Source organism: Erithacus rubecula (genome assembly GCF_903797595.1).
Source record: "Erithacus rubecula genome assembly, chromosome: 1".
In the NCBI taxonomy this organism is placed as follows: Eukaryota; Metazoa; Chordata; class Aves; order Passeriformes; family Muscicapidae; genus Erithacus; species Erithacus rubecula.
The window spans coordinates 102,282,425-102,302,380 of NC_136658.1; the positions used below are offsets into that span (position 1 = coordinate 102,282,425).

The 19,956-nt window shown below is 36.4% G+C and overlaps 1 protein-coding gene across 12 annotated transcripts in view; it reads right to left on the reverse strand.

Annotated features, from left to right (window-relative positions):
• The window catches only part of DMD (dystrophin), a gene marked incomplete at its 3' end in the record, with an annotated part of 1,131,161 nt that overhangs the window by 326,560 nt on the left and 784,645 nt on the right, over nt 1-19,956 (reverse strand). For all 12 annotated transcript variants that reach the window (XM_079310888.1, XM_079310881.1, XM_079310887.1 and 9 more), the window contains 2 exons: nt 10,728-10,829; nt 5,440-5,548 (listed from right to left, as the gene is read on the reverse strand). In XM_079310888.1, the coding sequence (XP_079167014.1) occupies nt 5,440-5,548; nt 10,728-10,829 (211 nt within the window). The remainder of the gene's footprint in view (nt 1-5,439; nt 5,549-10,727; nt 10,830-19,956) is intronic.

The following is a 19,956-nucleotide window of genomic DNA, read 5'->3' on the forward strand; positions in this document are numbered from 1 at the left end:
AGTATTCTTGGTCTCCATTATGCCAGCTGTTTTAAACAACACAGACACTCAAATATCTGATTTTACAATTTGAATACACATCCTGTAATATTCTCAGGTGCACAGGAATTTCAAGACCAGCTTTTGGAATGCTAGCTTTCAGAGTGCTGAACTACAGCATATGTGTTCACTCAAACAGCAAGCATAATAGATAAACAATGACTGCTTCAGAGCACAGTAGACAAAGTGTATCTATTGTGAAATTTTTGCCCAAAGCTAGTTATTGTCATTTTGTTTCTTACATTTTTGACATTGTCTCCTGATTATCTCTTAAATACAAATGATTTGTTTGATTTTAAAGAGGCACTGGAACAGTACACAATGCAGCTCTGAAGTCCGTGGAAATTAATATATTTCAATGGTTATAGTTTCCTAAATCAAGAATCCTTCTAAATCCTCACTGAAAATATTAAACCAAATATCATGTCAGATATTTAACAGGGCAGTCTTCAAAACGCAGGATACTGCTATGTCCATCTGTATATCTCCCTATCTTAGAAATAACCAGTATGGAATTATAAAAACAATTCAACTATGCATTTTGAAAACAACAGAAAATTCTAGATGCATACAACAGATACACTAGCACTACAGAATCACTCCAAGCCTCTGATGTAAGTGGATTTTAGTTTTAAACCTTAAGTTATTTCATCAAGGTATGTATTTTCACATACATGCTTTTGTTTATAGCTAAGTTTCTCAAAAACCTACAGACTCATGAATAGTGTATTTTTAGTAGCACCAGTAGGTGTTTCTGATGTTATATACTGCAAGCAGTGAATTTGAATTCCAGCTGCATTAAGCCACAGAGGTGCATACACAGAGTAACTGGTATTTTCCAGGAAGTGTTGTATATGATCTTACAAGCCGGGAACAAAGCAGCGTGCCTAGTCCAGACGGGGACTTGCTTCACAGAGAAATAAAAAACAAACTATATTTCCCAAACAGAAGGAGATATACTATATTCCTGCAAGTCAAACACCAAAGGACAAGCAAGTGAAATTCTGTTATCACTACTTTCCCCATACTCACAAATATAATTGTTTTAATTCAAACCCCAAGACTCAAGGTGTTACAGACACTGGAGGTGGCTGACTGCTGTGAATATTTTTCCTACACCCAGTTGAATATAAGGGGTAATAAGCCATGAGTTCTCTTCCACCACCATTGCTGATGGTGAACTTACTGCAGCTCAGTCTCCACGTTTCAGCTCGAGTCTAATGGACTCAGCATGGTACCTCACTCCTCTCCCATCCTTCCTCATCCATTCTAAATCCTGAAAACACTTCTTCTCCACTCTTTGGTTCTTTGTCTGCAGGGTCCCATTCCTAAAGCAAGTAATACTGGAAGCACAGAAGAGCATTGAGTGTAGACATTTGAAGAAAGATAACTAAAGCTGATGGTGAACTCTGGGGGTGCAGTATTAGCTTTCCTCAAATTATTTGTAGCAAGTGTACAACACCTAACAATGCATATAAACCCTTTCTGTCAAATGCAATCCTGATACAATCTGTTAAACACAACCAGTTTTTTTTTCTTTATCATTTTTCAGACCTCCTACAAATGATGCTTGGAAATAAGATTGATAACATTTAAAGTTTAAAGGGACAAATTCTACCTAATTTCAAAAAAAATTTCACCATTGTTATTGATTATAATTCTCACTCAACTTTTTTCTTCATTACAGTCATACATTTTTCTGTTTCGCTTGATTAGGTATTTCATTAAAAAAAAACCAAAAAACCAAAAAGGGACAAAAACTTGTGTAAGCAGTCAAGAGAAAAAAAAAAAAGATTGCTTGTAAAAAATGACTGTTCACTGAATAAATTAAACTGAAAGAGTATTAAGATCATGTATCACTCACAGTTTTATTAGATGAATATGTAAAATATAAAATTAGTTGATTGAGTACTTTCAGCTGGATTCATTTGTAGTGTTAAAATTACACTAACTTCAAGTACAGAATAAGAGAAAATAAATACATATATTTTTAAAGAAATGGTAGCTCTAAATAAAAGTGTCCAAACTTTTTGCCTGTAATCTTGTTGGAATGAAGACAAATTATGAAAAATATCTTCCTCCAGAACAACTCAGGAGTGCCTGCCACCCCACAATGCATTCAGAGGGGTTTACAAAGCAGTGTGTACTTCTACCTAACCTATTAAGTAACTACAGTGATAGCACTTCCGTACAAAAGAAGAAAAAGGAGTCATATGAATGCTAATGATGCTATCAAAAACTCTCCCTCCTGGAAAAGCACGTTCCAGAACTGCATTTCTCTCTCTTTTCAAACTGCTGGCTAAGCAATGCATCAAGATATTTGGATAGAGACATTCACACCATTTCACGTTATCCTGTCAAGTACAGATAGCAAGTGTGATTTTCTTCCTGATTCATCTTATCTTGGAAGTCAATCTTCTCTAAGGTTTTAGGCATACCCTTCAGCTAAGTACAGCTAAGTACATTTTTTGAGCTGGAGAAGTAATTCTTGTTCCTTATGCCTGAGGGCACACTGGAGTGGTGGAATATTAAGAACTATTTTTTAATGCTTCTTCTGCTGAAGAAACTATAATATGCAAGCCTAGAAATAATTCTAACCAGGTGCTTTACATCTGTAACAACCACCAGATGGAATTTATTAAGATTCTCTGAGTTCCTGTAACCAGACCAGACCAAATGATACCTGACAGGGCAGTAGAGATAAACCAGTTACATCTTCATTCCCTGGTCTCAAATACACGTCAACATTATTCAATCCTGATGTCCCTAAAAGTCCCTATAGGATCAGGAATTGAATAGTTGTCATCAGGAGATACTGACATTGATTCACAAAACCCTACCAAAATTATGTTGTGTATCTTTCTTTACAAATTACCTTTAATGAGGCTGTTTGGCTTTTGGGAGGCTTGGTTAAAGATAGCTGTCCCATAGCCAGTTTGAGTCCCTATGGTTCATGAGAGTCAGCAGCACAGAGTAACTAAACCCACAAAAATATCTAGAACATGTGTTGTTAAAATAACTGCAGAACTTATGCAACAGAATGACTAGACCCATGACAGTCAATTTCTTCCTCTCCTCCCATTCTTTCAAATGAAATATGCAAATACCATAGTATTTTAGTACCATGGTACCGTATTTTAGTACCCTATTTACCGTAGTAGCAGATATCTTTTCCTATCTTTGTAGAAACCTGCTCTCTCTTCTAGAGAGTAAAAGGCTCAGGAGGATCATATCCATGTGCTTTGATATCTGATTGGAGGAGTAAAGACAGATCCAGATTGTCTTCAGTGAAGCCCAGAGACAGGATGAGAAGCAGCATGAAAAAAGCGAAATACTGGAAATTCTATTTGAATAGAAGAAACTTTTTTTTTTACTGTCAGAGTTGCTGAACACTGGAAAAAGTTGCCCAGAGAGGTTGTCGAGTCGCCATCCTTGGGGGTATTACAAACCTGACTGGACATGACCCTGAGCAGCCTGAACTAATTGACTGTGCTTTGAGCAAAAGGAATAGATGTCTCCCCGGGTTCCTTTTGAACTCTGCAGTTCTATGTCAATACACCTATAATGAGGTGATCACAGTAAACTGACTCAAATAAAGAAAAATTATGAATTAGTGTTATAAGCACACAGGTTCAAATTTTAAGTGCTCATGACAACAGAAGGGAAATCAATCTTACTTCCTTTATAGAACACCAGAGCTTTCATTTTCTGCATGTATAATTCCATCTGCTGAGTCTCAGAAATGTTAGCAGTCAGAGACTACATCTGGCATTAAGGTGAGTAATTTTGCAATTCTTCAGCTAGAGATGAAGTAATATAAAAATATATTGCATTACTACTCTGTGTTCTTACCCTTGTTCCATTATTATAATTTCTTTTGTAACAGCAAACACATAACTTGCCAACACTCTTTCCCTCTGGAACCTGCCATAACCTGTTCACACAGAAAACTGACACAGCAAGTTTAGCACAGCAAAAAAATGATTACACATCTCCCTCATTCCCCCATGCCATTATATGAATTCCTATAGAATACCTTGGAACAAAATCCTGCAAAGCAAAAATGCTGTTGCACTACTTGTTTAAAAATGTAGCAGTAGTATTTGGCTTATAGAGATTTGAAATAATTGACATTGTAACCACAGCAGTTCTAAGGGAATAATCCCAAACAATAGCTCCTTTTTAGTAAGATTCAACATGTCATGAAAAAGACAACTCCTTTTCCTGAACTCATACATGCTATCTGGGCAGGAGCTGGACTGTCTTCTGGTACTGAAATTTCTGGATTGTCTGTCTATGGAGGAATTATGTACTTCTCTGAAAAAATAAGTTTCCAGCTTTGCTGTCCTAAAGGACCACTATTATAATTCTCTAATTTAAGCTTTTCTTGTACGTTACCCACTAGAACATGTCAAAAACAAGAGGGACCAAAAACCCACAAGTAATCAAATTCCAAGTGATTACTGCAGCTGTATTATAGCCTGAGTTACAGGCAATTTGACAGGGGGTGGGAGGATAGATTTCTTTCTGCTCCCACATATGATGACCAGCTTTCCAAATTGTATAGGCAGTATTCTTCATTCAAACAACTGAAATGGTTGAAATCAAGTAAAGAATCTTAGAGACTTTATAAACTCAGATTGAGCACAGTGCTTCCATTAAGCCTTTCTTTTTCACCCATGCTTAATCACTACATTTCAAAGGGAAGAACTGGGAAATAAAATCCATTTATCAAGGGAAAAAAAGAAAGCTTGTAATCCTTGTAGGGAACAAGAAGACACAAAGAGATATGAAAATAACCCAATATAAACATTGTCAAAATAATTTAAAGGAAATAGAGATCTGGTGTCTTGTTGCGTATTCATGAATGCAAGACATGAAGAAATATAAATCACAGACATGGTGTTTAACTGCAGAATTACTCCTACCATGTTGTCATATGACTTTCTCTGTGAATAGACAAGCTTTGTTTTGAAACAGTCTCACTTTATTGCCTCATGACTAATAATAATTTCAGAATTTCATTCTGTGACCAATCTACAGATACTTGACCTATAGCATTATTATCTTTTAATTTAAATAATTTGTCTCCCTTTGTAGTATTTCCTCCATTAGTATATGCAGAAAGTCAATATCTCACCTCTTCACAGAATGAAAGATAAATGACTTTGAAACAGTAATAATTTGAAAAGCATTCTGCAACCTTTTCATCAAATCATAATCTAATTTGTCTTCTGGGATACATTGCATAAAATAGAAAGGCAATGATAAAAAGCCAACTTGAATGCCATAGTAGCTCTTTTAAGGATGCAGAATTAATTTAGACAGTCTCCAGCCATTTTCCTTTTAACTGTGTGATTTGTAATTAATTTTAAAAAATACACATACTGAAACACTTACAGACACCTGAAGATGGATGGCCAAATGCTCCTAATGCTGGCTTTTCCTTTAGTTGTTGAATCAAGTGGTGTATTGCCTTCCAGTCAGCATTCAAATCTTCTAATTTTTTCTAGAATAGAACACAACAGAATATTACATTTAGCATACATAAATTAATGTATCACAGAATCACAGAATGGCTTCGGTTGGAAGGGACCTTAAAGATCGTCTACTTCCAATTCACCATGGGAAGGGATGCCACCCAAAAGATCAGTTTGCTCAGTTTGTTCAGGGCCCCATCCTGCCTGGATTTGTAATGTAAGCAAATGTTAATCATATGTAAATAAATGCAAAATAAAATAAGTGGGTTTTTTTTTTTGCTTTTTTTTTTTTTTTTTTTAATCTGGTGGATCACCTGAATTTAAAAAAAAAAAAAAAAAAAAAAAAAAAAAAAAAAAAAAAAAAAAAAAAGAAAAAAACCAGAAAGATATAGCAATGAATTTTCACAAATGGGGGAGAGGGACAGGTAAAATCCTTTCCACCTGTGCTACAAAAGACTTTTCTGGTGTCAGAGCCCTAAAAGCATCTTTTCTTCTCCAAATTTGGCTGCTGAAGCTTGGACCAAACTTAAAACCAGCACAGGTGCTGGCCCTGACCAGAGTGACTTCCTGGACCATTCCCTTGGCCCTGCTCAGCCACCCAGGGTTTTTGATTCCCCTCACAAGGCTGGGTCCTGACCCAGCCAGAGAGGTCTGGCATCTGAGCACTGTGAACATGAGATGATAATTTTTTAAATTACAATAGAAAGTGGGTTATGTATTTCAAAAAACTTTTCAATAAAACCTCTGCAACTTTTTACATCAAATGCAGAATTTATTATTCTACCTATTAAAATAAAAGAAAAAAATTCTTAAGAGTCTTCAGGGTGCCATAAACTTCAGTGTGTGAGCACACAGTCCTGTGCAGTAAAGGCTTAACTGGTACTTTTAAACAAAACCTGCAGGAAAGTCTGGAGTGTGAATAACATCCGTCCTCAGATAACCCTGAGAGTCATTTAGATTTGAAAATGTTGTTCCTACCTCTCTTTTTTCTTGCTTTAAGGACTGCAAAGAAGGATGAAGCATTGCTAATTCTATGCTGACACGTCTAAACTCTTAAAATGAAGACAGCATTTCTTTTTAAGCTGCTCTCAGATTCTCTGCCACAAAAAGCAGCACAGAGTACCAATGCAGCTCAGGATGCTTTTAATATTCTATGATTCCAATCCACAATTAGACATGTAGTCAAAATCATGCTTATTAAGAAAGGTACTTTAATTACCTTGAGTCTAACATGACAGAGGTCAATAGGAGAGGGATGGAGAACAATGCTCATTAAATTGAAGCATGTATGTACTCCCCCCCACAAACTCTAAAGTAGTGGGGAAGGTTTAGATATCAGGAAAAGATTTTTCAGCTAGAGGAGGTTGAGTACTAGACCAGGCTCCCCAGGGAAGTGGTCACAGCTCCAAGCCAGTCTGAGTTCAAGAAGTGTTTGGACAAAACCCTCAGGCACATGGGGTGATTCTGGGGCTGCCCCATGCAGCACCAGGAGTTGGGCTCTATTCCATGATTCTGGTATTGGCCCTTGTCATGAAATCATTCTTACATCAATGAGCCAGAGATTTCATTCCAGCAATGACCAAATATAAAACATGCCCATCACACACATTAGGGTGGTTGTCTGGGGCAAGAGCTACACCACTAATAAGACAGCAACCAGTTCTAAACCTTTCTATCAAAATTACAGTTTGATCTAGCATCTGGCATAAATTAACATGCTCACATTAAAATGTTAATTTCTTTGAGCACTACAATTTTGCTGTAATTGCAACTCTAGAGCTCTGGTGACAAGCATGAACATCCAAAAATGTTGCACTTAGCACAAAATTTATAGATTTTCTTTAAATGTCAGTGCTGGTGCAATTTAAGCAATGTTAACATCCTTACGTGGACTAATCTTACTGACAGCACTAAAATTAGATATGAATATTTAGAGAGACTTTTATATGCAAGACTGTGGACCATGAAAAAAAAATTCCTCACTACTTACTCCTCACCCACCAGAGGAAAAAACAAATTGAGTCCTGTGGCAAGGAAACCACAGCTCTTCCACTGGCACAGAAATCCTTTCGTGAATAAACTGTTCTGATTAAGTGCTGTTAATCATGAGATTGGGGCTTACATTCTTTCTATTGCCACTGACACCAGGAGTAACCTCTCTCTCCCTTACCTTCAAAAGCTTTGCAGAAATGCATTTCAAAAGCATGAAATCTATTATATAAAAGTGAATAGGTCTGATTATTAAAGTGCTAGTGCTTAAAGGATCACACATCTCATCCCATTCTTGACTCTTGAATCAGCATATACAAGGATTTCATTTGCCAACAAAAACGTTTTTACAGACTTGCATTGCAAAATTCTATTTTAGTATGCTTAGTGAAGGTGTGAAAATATACTTATTTCAGTGACATAACTATTAGATAAGATTAAGTATGTGTCAATATAAATCCATGGGATTTCATTTACATTCAAAATACTATAATGAGAATGTATTATAAAGGTTGCAAAGATAAGCAGCCAAACATTGGGAAATGCCAGAATAATTTTAACTATGAACATTATTTCAGGTAAAGTGCACATAAATTGCAGGGATATCTCTAATTTTCTGGCACATACTGCTTTTGAGCACAGGAAAGGCTTGTGGTGAGAACAAGTCAATAGGACTTCTACTTCATGTATTGAAAATAATGGGAATATTTGTGGTGAATTAAGGAAATAATGGAGGAAAAAAAGCAAAGCAACCCCAAAGAACTAAATAATCTACAAATTTGTCAAGCAATGCTAGACAAGTAATTAATTCTTTTAAAGAGGGCATGTAATTTTATCTTTTTTTCTGTGCCATACACTAAACTAGAATTATGAGTCTAAATATTAAATTGTTTCTTGCACTGTAAGTGATGTCCATATCCTTAACTGAATTAAGCAGGGTTCAGCCTAAAGCAAGTGTAACAGAGCAGCTCCAATTAAAGACATTTCTAAAATTTTGAGGTCTTACCTTTGCATAATATAACTTGCTAATATCTTTCCAAAACTATCTTAATCTGTGTAGAAATTATTTTTGCTTCCACAAAATACCCTTTGTGTAGAAAATTATTTTGATTTTAATAAAAAAATCTATGTTGAAACATATAAATAGCAGACTGAGCTGAAAGTAACTCAGGAAGAATGATGACTGAAGGAAAAATATCTACACCATCAAGAAAGTAATTCAACAGTCCTGGCAGCATATAACCACTGCTTTATGACTTATTGCACTAGAAAGACATTGAACCAGAAATTAACTTCACAGGTTGCACAATTAAATGAACTACAGAATGTAAACAAGTAAAATGCAATCAAAGGGGGACTAAAATTAAATATGCACTACTCCACAAGTTACTAATTTCCTCATAGATATGTCTTATCATTAACAAAACTACAACTCAAGGAACTTGATAATTTTTAGAGTAACCTTTTTTGAATAAATCTGGTAAAAATTTGGTGAGTTTCAGACTTTGATAAGAACACTTAAAATACATAGACAATGTCTATTCGATGTCAGAATTTAGGGCTAAACAGAATAATTTCAACGTCATTTATACTTCTGTCATTCTTACATGAAAAAAGTACTAGCTCTTCCTCTTGAAAATACCAGTATTCATTATGCAACTCTTTACATGCAATTTAAAAAAATCCAGAAAGCAAAAACCTCTATCTTTCTGTTGTTTTGAGTGCTCTGCTTGTTAAAATGTAGAAAACGGTCCCCAAAGATGGCAACTGAAGCCACACAAAATGAATAAATGCAGTTATTGGGGGATGATTCTTGTTTCATCATCCATTCAGTGTGTAGATGACATTTCAGTTCCCAACAGAAATAGGGGTTTATTAGCCATGGAAAACATCCAACAGAATCTTGCTTTTGCCCACTCATGATACCTTGAGTTTACCTCTTCTAGCATTTTATCATGTTTAGGAGAACTTATAATTAAAAATGCACCAAACGGGACAATAACTCATAAGCATTTCTGTTTAGGAAAGAAGACAAGAAACAAAATCATTCTTAAATATGTATTAATTTCTAAAGTGGATATCAGTTCATTCATGTGTTCCTGTGAATGGAGATCTGCAGGTGGATTTACAAGTAATTTGAGAAAATTTTGTAAAAGCAGGAAAATAATAATCCAAATATAGTGACTAAATAGAGGGCAGAAAAATAAGTTCACTGTGGAGGTCCTCTACAGACATCTTTTCTGCCAATTATGGTTTGGGTGCTGTACATTTTAAAAAGCTGTAAATGCAGAGTTTACTATCTCATTTCAGTCAGAAGCAATTGTAATTAGTGTAATCAATAAGCCACTATTACTGTTTCTGGGAACCCTTAATCATCATGTTTATAGAAACTTAATTAGAAGTTATAATACTAGAAACCAGACCAAGCTCTGGTTGTATGGTACTGACTAGTTTGGTCTCCTGCTTGAAAAGCAGTTGGACCAGACATTGGAGGATGCTTGCTGAGGAGTTCAGGATTCCACAGGATAGAAAATGACACTAGTCTCAAGGAAGGTCCTCACAGTATTTAGGAAAAGCATTTAATATATCTCCTTTTAAATGATTTGCAAGCTGAGGAAAAAGATTCTCAGTACATTTTTCTAATACAGAATTGCTGGGAGGCATAGCTTCCAAACAATGTGTTCTCTTCTCCAAAACAGAATCAAGTCAGTTATTCTAGAAAAAATTTGGCAAAGAAATTGAGTGAGAAAGTTCTATGTTGCCATGTGTTCTTTCCTTCAAAATGAAAAAAAAAAAAAAAAAAAAAAAAAGAAAGCAAAATACTTTGTTTATAACTTAGCTCTTAACTTTTCTAGAAAATTTGCTCATTTTCTTTTATCTGACAAATATTTGAAGTGAAATTTAAAATAAAGGAATTTAAAAACAAGTTACATGTTGCCATTAAGTACATACCAAAAATTACATTTGCTTTCAATGTGAATTACTCTTGAATGAGTAAAACAGTCTTAATGTCAAAAAAAAAAAAAAAATTCTCATCACAATATGCAAAAGTTTTTTAGCTGGGAACATTACATTTTTCCTGGCTATGTCACCACAGAACAGAACAAATGCCATTTGCCAGGTTCTTTTATTGATTTTAAACAGAGCACATCAAGTGTACAACAGGGGAAGCATAACCTATTACACAGTAATGGATATTGCTAAAGGTTGCTTCATTACCTTTACTGGATGAGTAGCTGGTTTTTCCTTATATAAATGACACCCTTTAGACAAAACCTCTTCCACATTCGGCTGTTTAGCCTGCACTGCTGCTTCAGTTTCCTGGAAAATACAACCACAAACAGTCTAGATTAACCACAGCATAAGCAGTAAGACTGAACAGTCTAACTTACAATTTTTAGTAACCTAAAATGGTTCTAAAAGTCCTAAAAGCTCTAAAACACCAGTAGACAAGTTTCTTCTCAGAATTTGTGTAGGGAGCAATCACAAGGATAATGATAGCTGAGGATAAAGAGGATCACCAGAAAAATCAACACCAAAGGGGGACAGAAAAAAGTAATGCTACCAAAATAAACAGTGGTAGGTCATTTCATCTTGAAGGTTTCAATAAAATGAATAAAAAGGTAGCACAGGTTCCTAGTAAGAAAGACAGGCATAAGAAGCCTCATTTAAGAGGCTCTGTTGTTTTGTCTGTTTTACACTACCAGCTGATGAAAAGTACACTGCTTAACATTTTGTTCATACAGTACGTGGCATTAAAACCATCTAATGAGATGCAACAATGATACTGAGTTTAGAAAGATTAAAAATGTTAAAAGAAGATTGCAATTGTGAGTAAAGGAAATTTCAACTTAGCTAGTAACATCACTTACAGAAATTGATTAAAAAGAAAAGCACAGTAGTAGTGACAGTTCCTAAAGGTACAGGGAGACACCTATCATTAGCACCAACACTACTGAATTAACAACTGCATATTTTCTAGCAATTTCTTTGTTTATCTGGAAAGGTGTAATACACCTGCTAACATAAGGAAATTCCAAAGAACCTCTTCCAAAATACAGCAGTTTCATTTTGTCAGGTACTGACAAAATAAATAATGGGCAAAACTTACAATTAAGATGAAAAAAAGCAAAACAATTAACCAACGAACCAAAACAAACAAAAATCCAAACCTACTGAAAATTGCAAAAGAAAAGATAAACTACATCTGGAGATCCAAGATTCAAGGTTTGTTTCATTTTTTTCCTAGCAATATAAGTGAAAAAATACTTGAGTTATCAAAATGTATTGGTTGGGGTCTTTTTGTTTTCCTCTCTCCTCACCCACCTACTATATAGGTTGGTTATCTTGTCCTAATCAGTATTGCTGACTACCCACTGACTCTCCAACTTAATTTTCTATCCACATTCTCAGTTATCATAAACATGACAGTAGACAAGACTGTGTGCCAGGTATGTCACTATCTGAGCTAACACATCATTTTATTGGTGAAAATCTGCTGTTCTTTTTACTGCAATAAACCTGCTGAAATCTATGCAATTTTATGTCTCAAAAAGGGACAATTTTGCTCCTACTTTTAAACTCAACATATAATGTCTATACTGCTCCCTGAAACTTGCAAAACTTTATGGACAACCACTTAAAATAAAGGCTTAGTAAATTCAATCTTTCATCTTTCTTTTCAAATACTATTGATAACAACAAATGAATTGAATTAAGCCATGTCTGATTTCTTGCAATGATATTTGAAACATGTTTCAATTTCATTTTTTTTATTAAGCTTTTCAATGTTAATGAAATGTAACTGTAAGGATTCATAGAGAATGAGCACTAAAAAGCAATGCACAGCAAAACTGGGATATTGAGGCGGGTGAGAGTTTATTAACCTCTTGATAAAACCATCATTAAAGTCTTATTTTCTTTCTGTTTCAATACTGTGCTTTCTACTTCCCTATTCAGCACATAAAGAAAAAAATAATCAAGGAGTGTTAATGAAGAGGCAATTTTCTTCCTATCTTAATGAAAGCTAGGCATTTTAATAATTGTTATTTAGTTCTTGTTTCATTGTTTGTTTGGGGGTTTTTGGTTTTTTTTTCCTAAACTACATCATCTGCAGTATATGGCTAATAATTTCTGTTGTGTTATTCCACATGTGTCAAATACTCATCTTTTTATGACAGCATCAGTTATCATAACAAATTTTGTAGCAGGGAAATTACATTACAACTCCCTATAGAGTTCAAGAATACCAAGAACATTGTGGATATGGCTATGCTGAGTATTTAACCTGCAGCATGAATGTGCCTCTAAAATTGATTTTTCAATCCTCCCCCCTCACTGGACTTTTTTTTCCATCATGGACTGGTCTAGGAGCACAAACAACATTTTCTTTCAGGCTGCAACCAGTGTGGAAGGTGTAATGATTTGAATTGTTAAATCACTGATTCCTTCTGCTCTACAGTTTTCTGGAGTTACATGAAGTAACCTGAAGTAGTCTGATATTTCAAATTCAGTGGCCTTGACCTAAACCAAAATGCATTGTGCAAATCTATCCAATGCAGCATGATGCTTTCTTTGAGATATATATGGCAATAAGAATAGAGGTAAGAGTACAGGGGGAAAAGAGGATCTCAATACTTTGGCATTCATTTGGACAGTGCTGAAATTAACAGGTATCTGTCAGAGCAGAAAATACTTTGATTGCTGCCCACTAATCCCAATATCAATTAAAAACATAACAAAATTATTTTAAATCAGTGCACATCTGACATGAAATTTCTGTAGTAACTTTGAGGGTGCTCTTTGCCCACTTTGCTTGATGGGATAGCCCCTTGATAAATCCTTCCCAGTGAACAAGTTTCCAGCAATTTCAAATCTATTTGCTAGGTGAAGCCCTATTAATAGGGTTGACAGGCAAGAGAGTAGTTACAGGATTCTACTCTCTCCATCATTTAATTCCCTAAGAGAAGAAAATGGTAATGACCACAATATAGTCTCTGATGGTTTGTGCACAAAAAAGAGCACAGTTATTATCTAGGCAATGCAGGATCCAGCATATTCCCAGAGCAGAGCCTGACCTCTCATCTTCATCACACAGGACAGGCTACTGCTAAAGCTGATAGGAATTGTGGATGCTAATTTCCATCAGTTTTTAAAGAATACCAAAGTCATATTTATTTTAAAGTCCTGATCCAGCTCTCATTCACACTCACTTTGCTTGCTGTGGGAGGATGCAGAGCTGTCTCTGGGAGACAGAGCTGACTGCTGGAATTGCACAATTTATGAACTGCCTGGGAAAGCAATCTTAGTGCTGCTTCTGCTTTGGGTGATGAATATGCTAATTAAACTTTTCACACATATGGCAAATTAAAATACATCATCACGGGAAACTGCTGTTTCTCAAACATGTATAAACAAGAATCAGAGGCTACCTTTTTTCCATGACGCACAATCTATGAATTTACAGTGGTGTTAAAATAGTGCATCCAAAATGATGAAAGCCTGCTGCTGAATAAGCCACAGTGGCTTCTGCATTTCCAACAACATGCCAATTCAACCTGCTGAACAAAGTTACAGGCTGAAAAAGTGGAAAGGACTTGTCTACAGCCTCATCTGGACTATGAAAGTCTATTGATTTAGCTCAGAACTCAGAACATTCATATTCCCTAGCTGAAACCATTATATTGATTAAACCTCTGGTGTGTATGTAAATGGGAGATAAAGTTTGGCATATGTTATTTCAAGAGATGGAAACTATCCTAGCAGACACAGGCTGTTTGACATACACTGCCCATGTATTAGGAGCATTTGTCAACTATTTATAAATGTAATAGCAGCATTTTTGACTGAGTATTGGTCTATATTAAGAATCACAAGCACTGATTCACCTTCTCTGGTAACACTGGTAACACTTCTGGGATGAATTTCCCAATGAGCTTACATGCTTTGGACATATTCTTCAGGAACAGTAGGAGAAGCTCAGAGTAATTAAACCTGTGTCTTCATGGTGAAATACAATGCAAGAATAGAATCCTAATTACAAACTTCAAACTAAAAAAAACCAAAACAACAACTTTGAAATTCATAAGGTGAGTTGTTTCAAAACCTCTTGTTGTTTCAAGTTGCTTCATGACCTCTTTCTACACACAGTATGTTAAATGAAAATTAAAGAAGAGAATTTATTAACAGGAAAAGAGAAGGACTAAGCAATTGCCCTTCACTGGTCAAGACAAGGCAGTGATGTGTAATAAGAAAATATAATAAATCTAAAATCTAAAACTATTTGTATGCTTTTAATTTCAAACAAACTAACACATTATATCACGCTCTTGAAATCCTGTTTAGTCATATCTTCAAGAAAATAATTTTTAACAAGGACATCTTGTTTTGCATCAGCATATGAGAGACAAAACAAGAACACCCTGGAGACACTCCAAGGTTCCCAAGGTGGATCACCAGGGCAACTGTTCTCCTATTGGGTGAATCTGCTAGATAGACTAATTAATTAACCTTTTAAAAATTGTAGAAATCCTATATTGCTAGCATGCATAGCTGTATTTGTGCACCTGAAAGCTTCCATTAAAGAACTGCTCTTTGTATTATGACTTTTACATTGTTTGGAGAAACTTTTCTTCTGATTCCAGGCAACATTTTGACCAATCACCACCATGTCAGCTAAACCATAGCACAAAGTGCTTGGACCTTGAACATCTCGAACACTTCCAGGAATGGTGACTTCACCACTCCCCTGGGCAGCATATGCATCCCTGACAATTCTTTCAGTGCAAAAATTCTTCCTGATATCCAACCTGAACCTCCCCTGGCTCAGCTTGAGACCGTTTCCTCTTGTCCTGTCACTGGCTGCCTGGGAGCAGAGACAAACCCTTACATGGCTACACCTTCCTTTCAGAAAATTTGAGAGAGTGATAAGATCTTCCCTGAGCCTCCTTTTCTCCAGGCTGAGCACCCCCAGCTCCCCCAGCTGCTCCTCATCACTTGTGCTCCAGACCCTTCCCCAGCTCCACTGCCCTTCTCTGGACTCACTCCAGCCCCCCAATGCCTCTCTTGTAGTGAGGTGCCCAAAACTGGGCACAGGATTTGAGGTGTGGCCTCACCAGGGCTGAGCACAGGGGACAATCCCTGCTCTGGTCCTGCTGCCACTCTATTGCTGCTCCAGGCCAGGTGCCACTGGCCTTCCTGGCCCCCTGGGCACACCTGGCTCATGTTCAGCTGCTGCTGACCAGCACCCCCAGGTCTTTTTCCTCCAGGCACCTTTCCAGCCACTCTTCCCCCAGCCTGCAGTTCTGCCTGGGGTTGTTTTGACCCCAGTGCAGGACCTGGCACTTGGCCTTGTTGAGACTCTGGCCTCAGCCCATGGCTCCAGCCTGTCCAGATCCCTCTGCAGAGCCTTTCTGCCCTCCAGCACATCAGCACTCCTGCCCAACTCAGTGTTGTCTGCAAACTGCAAACATTTCCCCTTTTTAGACAAGTGAATTCTACCTCTCTCCAATAGGGCTGGTGCTGTATAAACTACCCCAAAAAGGCCAACATTGCCTCAAGGACAGCAATCTTTAAGCCCTGCAGTGATCAGGTGAGTTCTCCTGGACCTTTCAGCATTCCTCCCTGCTACCAAAGGGATTGAGGGAAACCCTCTCTGCTCCTGTCCCTTCAACCAGTCATCCCAGGGCCATGAAGTCCTTTTTGAACTTCTTGTCACTGCTGACTTGGACAACCAGAAGTGGGTAATAATCAGAGTCTCTTAATCATATTTCTTAATATCTCTTATCTGGACCCCAGGGAGACAAAATACTTCTCTGGGGGATGGATCCAGTTTGTATACAGGGTCCTCAATTCGCCTTGGAAGGAGTCGCCTGCAACAACAAATATCCTTCTCTATTAACAGCTGTAAATGTGAAATTCCAGCAAACATTCACACATATAAAGTTACTATGCCCACACATTAAGGAAAAAGCTATAAATAAAAGGTGAGGTTCTTAGTGCCTTATTTTTTCCTCACATGAAAAGAAAAAAAAAAAAAAAAAAAAAAGAAAGAAAGAAAGGAAAAAAAAAAGGCAGTAGATAGTAGATAGAATTCTAATTCTAAAAAAGTGACCTAATTTTTTTCCTTTGACTCAGCTCTGCATATTCCCATTCAGGATAAAAAGCTAAACCACCACAAATAAGAATGGTCAGAAGAGACTTAATTAAAGTACATCAAAGTTCAGCTCCACCACAGTAAGCATCAGATCTTGATGGCAGGTCAGATAGTACAGTCAACAGCATTCTTGGGAGTCACTTTAGATAGTTATACAATATTATTAGAATACATCCAAGATATGCTATAAACAATTCTGTGGCCATCTTGAGTTGGAACCTAATCCACTGGGGGAAAAATGCAGTTGCCAGTATTTAAGCTTCCTGAATAAAGACTTTAATCAATTTGGACAAAATTTAAGGAAAGGCAAGCTCTTACCGTTGTTCTTTTTTAGGTAACAGATTAAAAGGTTTGATAACTTTCTGAATATTTTAGTTCTCTCTATATAGAAATGAAATGCTCTGTAAACATCTGAATTACAGAATTTAAATAAACTTTCCTGTCTTAGGGATTTATGAAAAATGGTACAAAATAACCCCCTCAAGTAATTCAATTTAAAGACCATTCCATTAGTGGCCTAAGTCAACGTAGTGTAAAATTAGTTTATCACTAAAATTATTCTATAAGTAAGGGACAAACAGTTTTATGCACCTGCCTCTAAAAATGCCATTTTAATGATTAAATAAAATAATAATTCTTTCCCCTATTACATTAACTGACTGATCTTTTAAATGTGTGAGAATAAAATTTGATCCCAAACCCATGTTAGAAGCTATCTCAATGTAGAAAAGAATATTGTGATATACATTCAGCATTTTAAAGTAACACATGCAAACAAAAGACATCTGATTTTAATGAGAGTCTAGAAAATCGATACAACTATAAATTTGACCTATGTGGAAAATTTTTGAAATATTATGGAGAGGGAGAAATCCTTACACAGAAAAGACCAGTACATGAAGGACCTCTTTCCTCTAAAAGTGCAATTTTAGAGTTCATAACTCATTTGCATAACTATGACTGCAGCCTTTGTGTAGTTTGTAAAATATGCAGACACAATGTCTTTTAAACTTGGTGTGTTTTCCATCATTCTGTTCCCTGCAATGTGTCTTATTCCTAGTACTGGACAATGGAAGGAAAGAAAAGAATAAGGAAATCCTCCACAAAGAAATGGAACTAAGAAGATCCTAAAATTTAAGCCATGCAAAGCACCTGAAATTGCAAACCCTACCACTCTGCAGAGTGAAATGTTTTATCCAAAGCATGTTTTTTCCGCTGGCTATCAGAAATTTGTGAGCTTCTTCTGCACTTCTAGAGGAGATGAAATATAGTAATTTTTCCCCACACAGAGAAATCACTATCTATCCATTGCAGCTGTCTATCCTGAAAAGGAAATTTCCTGGAGGTATTGAAGATAGATGAAATTATTAGCTGTAAAGACATGACCTGCAGATACAGTATATGAAAAGAATTTGGCTATGGTGGTCATATACCGATAAAGCACAGTTAATCATCCAGCTGGACTGTGAAAAGGTGCAGTCAGAAGAATTCTTTGAGATTGGATGTGATTCAGAATATTTTATTTTGAGACTGGACAGGACACAGGATGAAATAGCTGCTCCTGATCCACAAAAACTGTAGATCTCTTATTTCCAGTGCAAAATTAAAAAAAGAGGTAATAAGAAACCCAAGAGATATGACAGGGAAAAAGGAAATTTGGCAGAAAAACAAAATGAGAAATTTGCACATGAAAATAAGGGAAGTCACAATAATTTTACTAGCTCTCTCTTAGTATTCTGTGTTCTTAGATGCTAAATAGCAGCTTTGGAGGAAGAAAAGTTATTTAGATTGACACAGTAGCAGATATAGGGTACACTACAAGCCCCTTGACTGGCAAGTGAAGTTTGGTGATAAGTATAAAAACACTGAGCAATGAAAATTGTTTAGTTCTTCTTGTTGACAAGAGAGAGAAATCAGATTTTTTCTCTCTTATTGCACAAATAATGAAATTTTATTCAATAAACTGCTTCAAAAATAACTTGTGAGGGAAGCATTGACATTTCTATTTATTTTACCATCAAATTCTTGGTTGCTTATTATTATCTTTCTTAGGGCTTATCTGCAAATTTGCATTCTGGTTTCAAGTTTAGTAAGATAATCATGTTCAGAGGAGTTTCTGGCTACAAAAAGGAATTAGAAAATAAAATCTGTTACTGGTCTAGCACTGGTTTGTTGATTATAACATGTTTTTAGATATGCCCATCTTCTGGTATTAGTCTTTCATAAATAATTTTAAAAGAATGTGCATGAGGATGTATTTCTACCGTTTATCTTCCAACAATTTCACTGGAAGAAATGGTAAAGACTGCTTCAGTTTGTTACTTCAACAGCAGAAGCAGAGGTAGATTTCAGTAAATTGAATTTATGTTCTTATAGTATGGAAAGAATGCTGTTGGCTCATTTTCAACTGCCTGGTTTGCAAATGAAAATTGAAAAGTTAAATCTATACTCTGAGCAGTGGCACCTTTTGTTTTAATTTCCATAAATATCAGAAGTTGATCCACTGATTTCATCCAATAAAAAAGAAAATTCTTATTGCAAAGAATAAAAAGAACTAGTAAGCAAATGCTATTCAGCAGAGCTCAGATTTACATGGATGTATTTGGCATAGCTGGGATGAACCTAGCTTTCCTCACAGCAGCCTGGATGGCACTATGTTTTGCATTTACAATGAAAACAAGTGTTGATAACACAGTCATCTTTTAGCTGTTGCTGAGTAACACTGACACAAACTCAAAGCCTTCTCTTCTCAAGCTGCTCCACCAGCAAACAAGCTGGAGGTGCACAACAAACAGGGATAGGACACAGGCAGGAGCTGACCCCAGCTGACCAAAGGGATATCCCAGACCACACGGCCTCATGCTTAGCAATAAAAGCTGTGGGGAAGGATGAAAGAGGCACATCTGGAGTAAAAGAGTTTGTCTTTCCAAGTAACTGTTACTTGTGAAGGAGGCCAGCTTTCCTGGAAATAGTTGAACTCCTGCTTGCCCTTGGCAACTGGTGAATTAATTTGTTCTTTGCTTTGCTTGCATGGGCAGGTTTGTTTTACCTGTTAAACTGTCTTTATCTCAACCCACCAGTTTTCTCATCTTTGCTCTTATGGTTCTTTTACCCATCCCACTGGGAAGGTGGGGACAGAGTGTGGGCAGGTGGTGAGCAAGCAGCTGTGTGGGGCTGAGCTCTCTGCTATCATTAACTCACTACAACTGTTTAGAAAGTGTTCCCATCTGCCCTGCCAAGCATCTTGAAATGCAAAATTTTTCCCGTGAAATGTATTGACTGTCATTGCAAGAA